At 64.3% G+C, this 1,902-nt stretch overlaps 1 protein-coding gene across 1 annotated transcript; it reads left to right on the forward strand.

The window, feature by feature from the left end:
- Positions 1–40: 40 nt before the first annotated feature.
- On the forward strand, positions 41–1,769 carry LOC113214204 (uncharacterized; the record flags this gene model as incomplete). Its single annotated transcript, XM_052277235.1, has 5 exons — positions 41–150; positions 242–595; positions 954–1,082; positions 1,318–1,553; positions 1,631–1,769. Coding segments are annotated over exons 1-5 (921 nt in total), but the record flags the coding sequence as incomplete, so codon positions are not given.
- Between the last annotated feature and the right edge of the window lie 133 nt (positions 1,770–1,902).

A 1,902-nucleotide genomic window follows, 5' to 3' on the forward strand; every position in this document is an offset into this window, starting at 1 on the left:
CTAAACGGCTCGTTTTAGGGAAATCATACTTTGCAATGTGATTTTAATGTAACAAAAAATGGCGGCCAGGGTTCGGAGGTACGGGAGATGAAAGGGCCCACCTCGGACCACAAGATGTCCGTGTTCGTGCCCACCCCGTCGCTACACCAGGTACGACTTTGCGGGGAACACAGTCTAGGCGATGTCCGACAAGTCGACGCCGTTTTCGGCTGTTGTGAACTCTGACCCGGGCCAGCTTCAGCTGGTGACGGAGCGCGAGCCACCGGAGGACGACGAGAGCCTCAGCCCGTCGTACCCGCCGCCCCGACCCTCGCCGCAGAAGTCCCTCCTGTCCCGGTCGCCGCGCATGTCCCCGCGGAGGGGCTTGTCGCGGGCGCTCAGCGGCGCCGCGGACCACGACCACCACCACCACCGCCACCACGACTCGGACCGCAGCCCCGACAGGCACGGCGGCTCGCACGGCGGCTCACACGGCGGCTCGCACGGCGGCGACAGCTCGCCGATGTCGCTGCTCTCGACGAACGTGTTCGACATCGACTGGAAGCTGTGGTGGGCAGAGCGGCTGCGGCAGGTGGACGCGCGGATGCAGAGAGAGGTGCGGAGATACTCTGGGCGCGCAGGCCCCCCTCGGCACCGACACCCCGCGCCGTGTCGAGGGCTCTCCGCATGCGTCAAATGCGGGTGTACCACGCCACACCGGGCAGTACTTTGGGTGTTGCCTACGCGCTGGCCGCATGCGCTGTGCGGAGTATACCACCTGGGGTATGCCTGAGGCCATCTGAGGACTACTGTCTACCAGTTTGCCAGTGTGGAGTGGGACACCCAGCATATCACCCCCAACCCCGCGTTGGAATCTTTCCCAAAAATCGACTTTACGGTGTCCTCCCCAAACAATACACCGCCACGCAGAACGCACGCAACTTCCTTTCGCTAACGCTGACGCTACCCCACAGCGCCAGAACGCGGAGGCGCGCATGATGCGCGAGTGCCTGTCGCTGACGGCCTTCAGTCTCGGTGCGCAGCTCCTGCCGAACCTCCTCGGCGTCAAGCAGACCAGCAGCGGCTCCGCGGCGTCTTTGATCGTGAGTACTCTCGGAAATCACGAGAAAAAGACTTCTTTATAGATGAAAACGTTTTCTACGACGAGCTCAACGTTTCCCGGTTTAACAGTTAAATAAGCATGCATTTTTATCTGACACAAGCCGCCTTGTCTTTACGGAACGGCTCTTAGAGCTGTGAAATTTCAGGTAAGTCTGTAGTCCGACGCAAGGTCTGTCCCTCGTTTTGTCGCTCACTGCCTTTCTCGTCCGTCACCAGAGCATCCCCAGCACCGCGGCCACGGCGGGCGGGTCGTCGTCCTTCGCCTCGTCGCTGCTGTCGGGCCCGTGCCGCCCCCGGCTGCGGATGCCAGAGCCGCCAGGGCCACGAGGGCCGCGCGCCGTGGTGTCCGGCGGCGGCATCTCGTCCAGGGCCTCGCGCAGGGTCTCGTTCTCGGAAATCGGCTACTCGCTCACGGCCCAGCCGCCGTCCTCGGCGCACAGCAAGCCCAGGAGGTTCGGGCCACGACGCTGATGACCGGGCCAAGGGAGTCGACCTTTGGAAGTCCTGTGACCCTTCCCTCGCTCCGCAGGCCCGGCGACAAGCGACCCGTGGTGCTGGAGGAGCCGTCCGCTTACCTGCGCTTCCTGCGGAGATCGGACCGGAACAACTTCCGGCCAGCCTGGCGTCCGCAGCTAGACGACATCCTGAAGGACACACGCGCGGACCAGGTGAGCCCCACGCCAACACCCTCACGCCCGGGGGCGGAGCGGGGGCGGGCCGGTCCACGCGAGAGCGCGGCCGCGGTGGTGGCGATGGTGTTGGAAGAGGTGGAGGAGGCAACCTGAGGACGACCGCAGGACG

Source organism: Frankliniella occidentalis, unplaced genomic scaffold, assembly GCF_000697945.3.
Source record: "Frankliniella occidentalis isolate FOCC.00 unplaced genomic scaffold, Focc_3.1 Scaffold6171, whole genome shotgun sequence".
In the NCBI taxonomy this organism is placed as follows: Eukaryota; Metazoa; Arthropoda; class Insecta; order Thysanoptera; family Thripidae; genus Frankliniella; species Frankliniella occidentalis.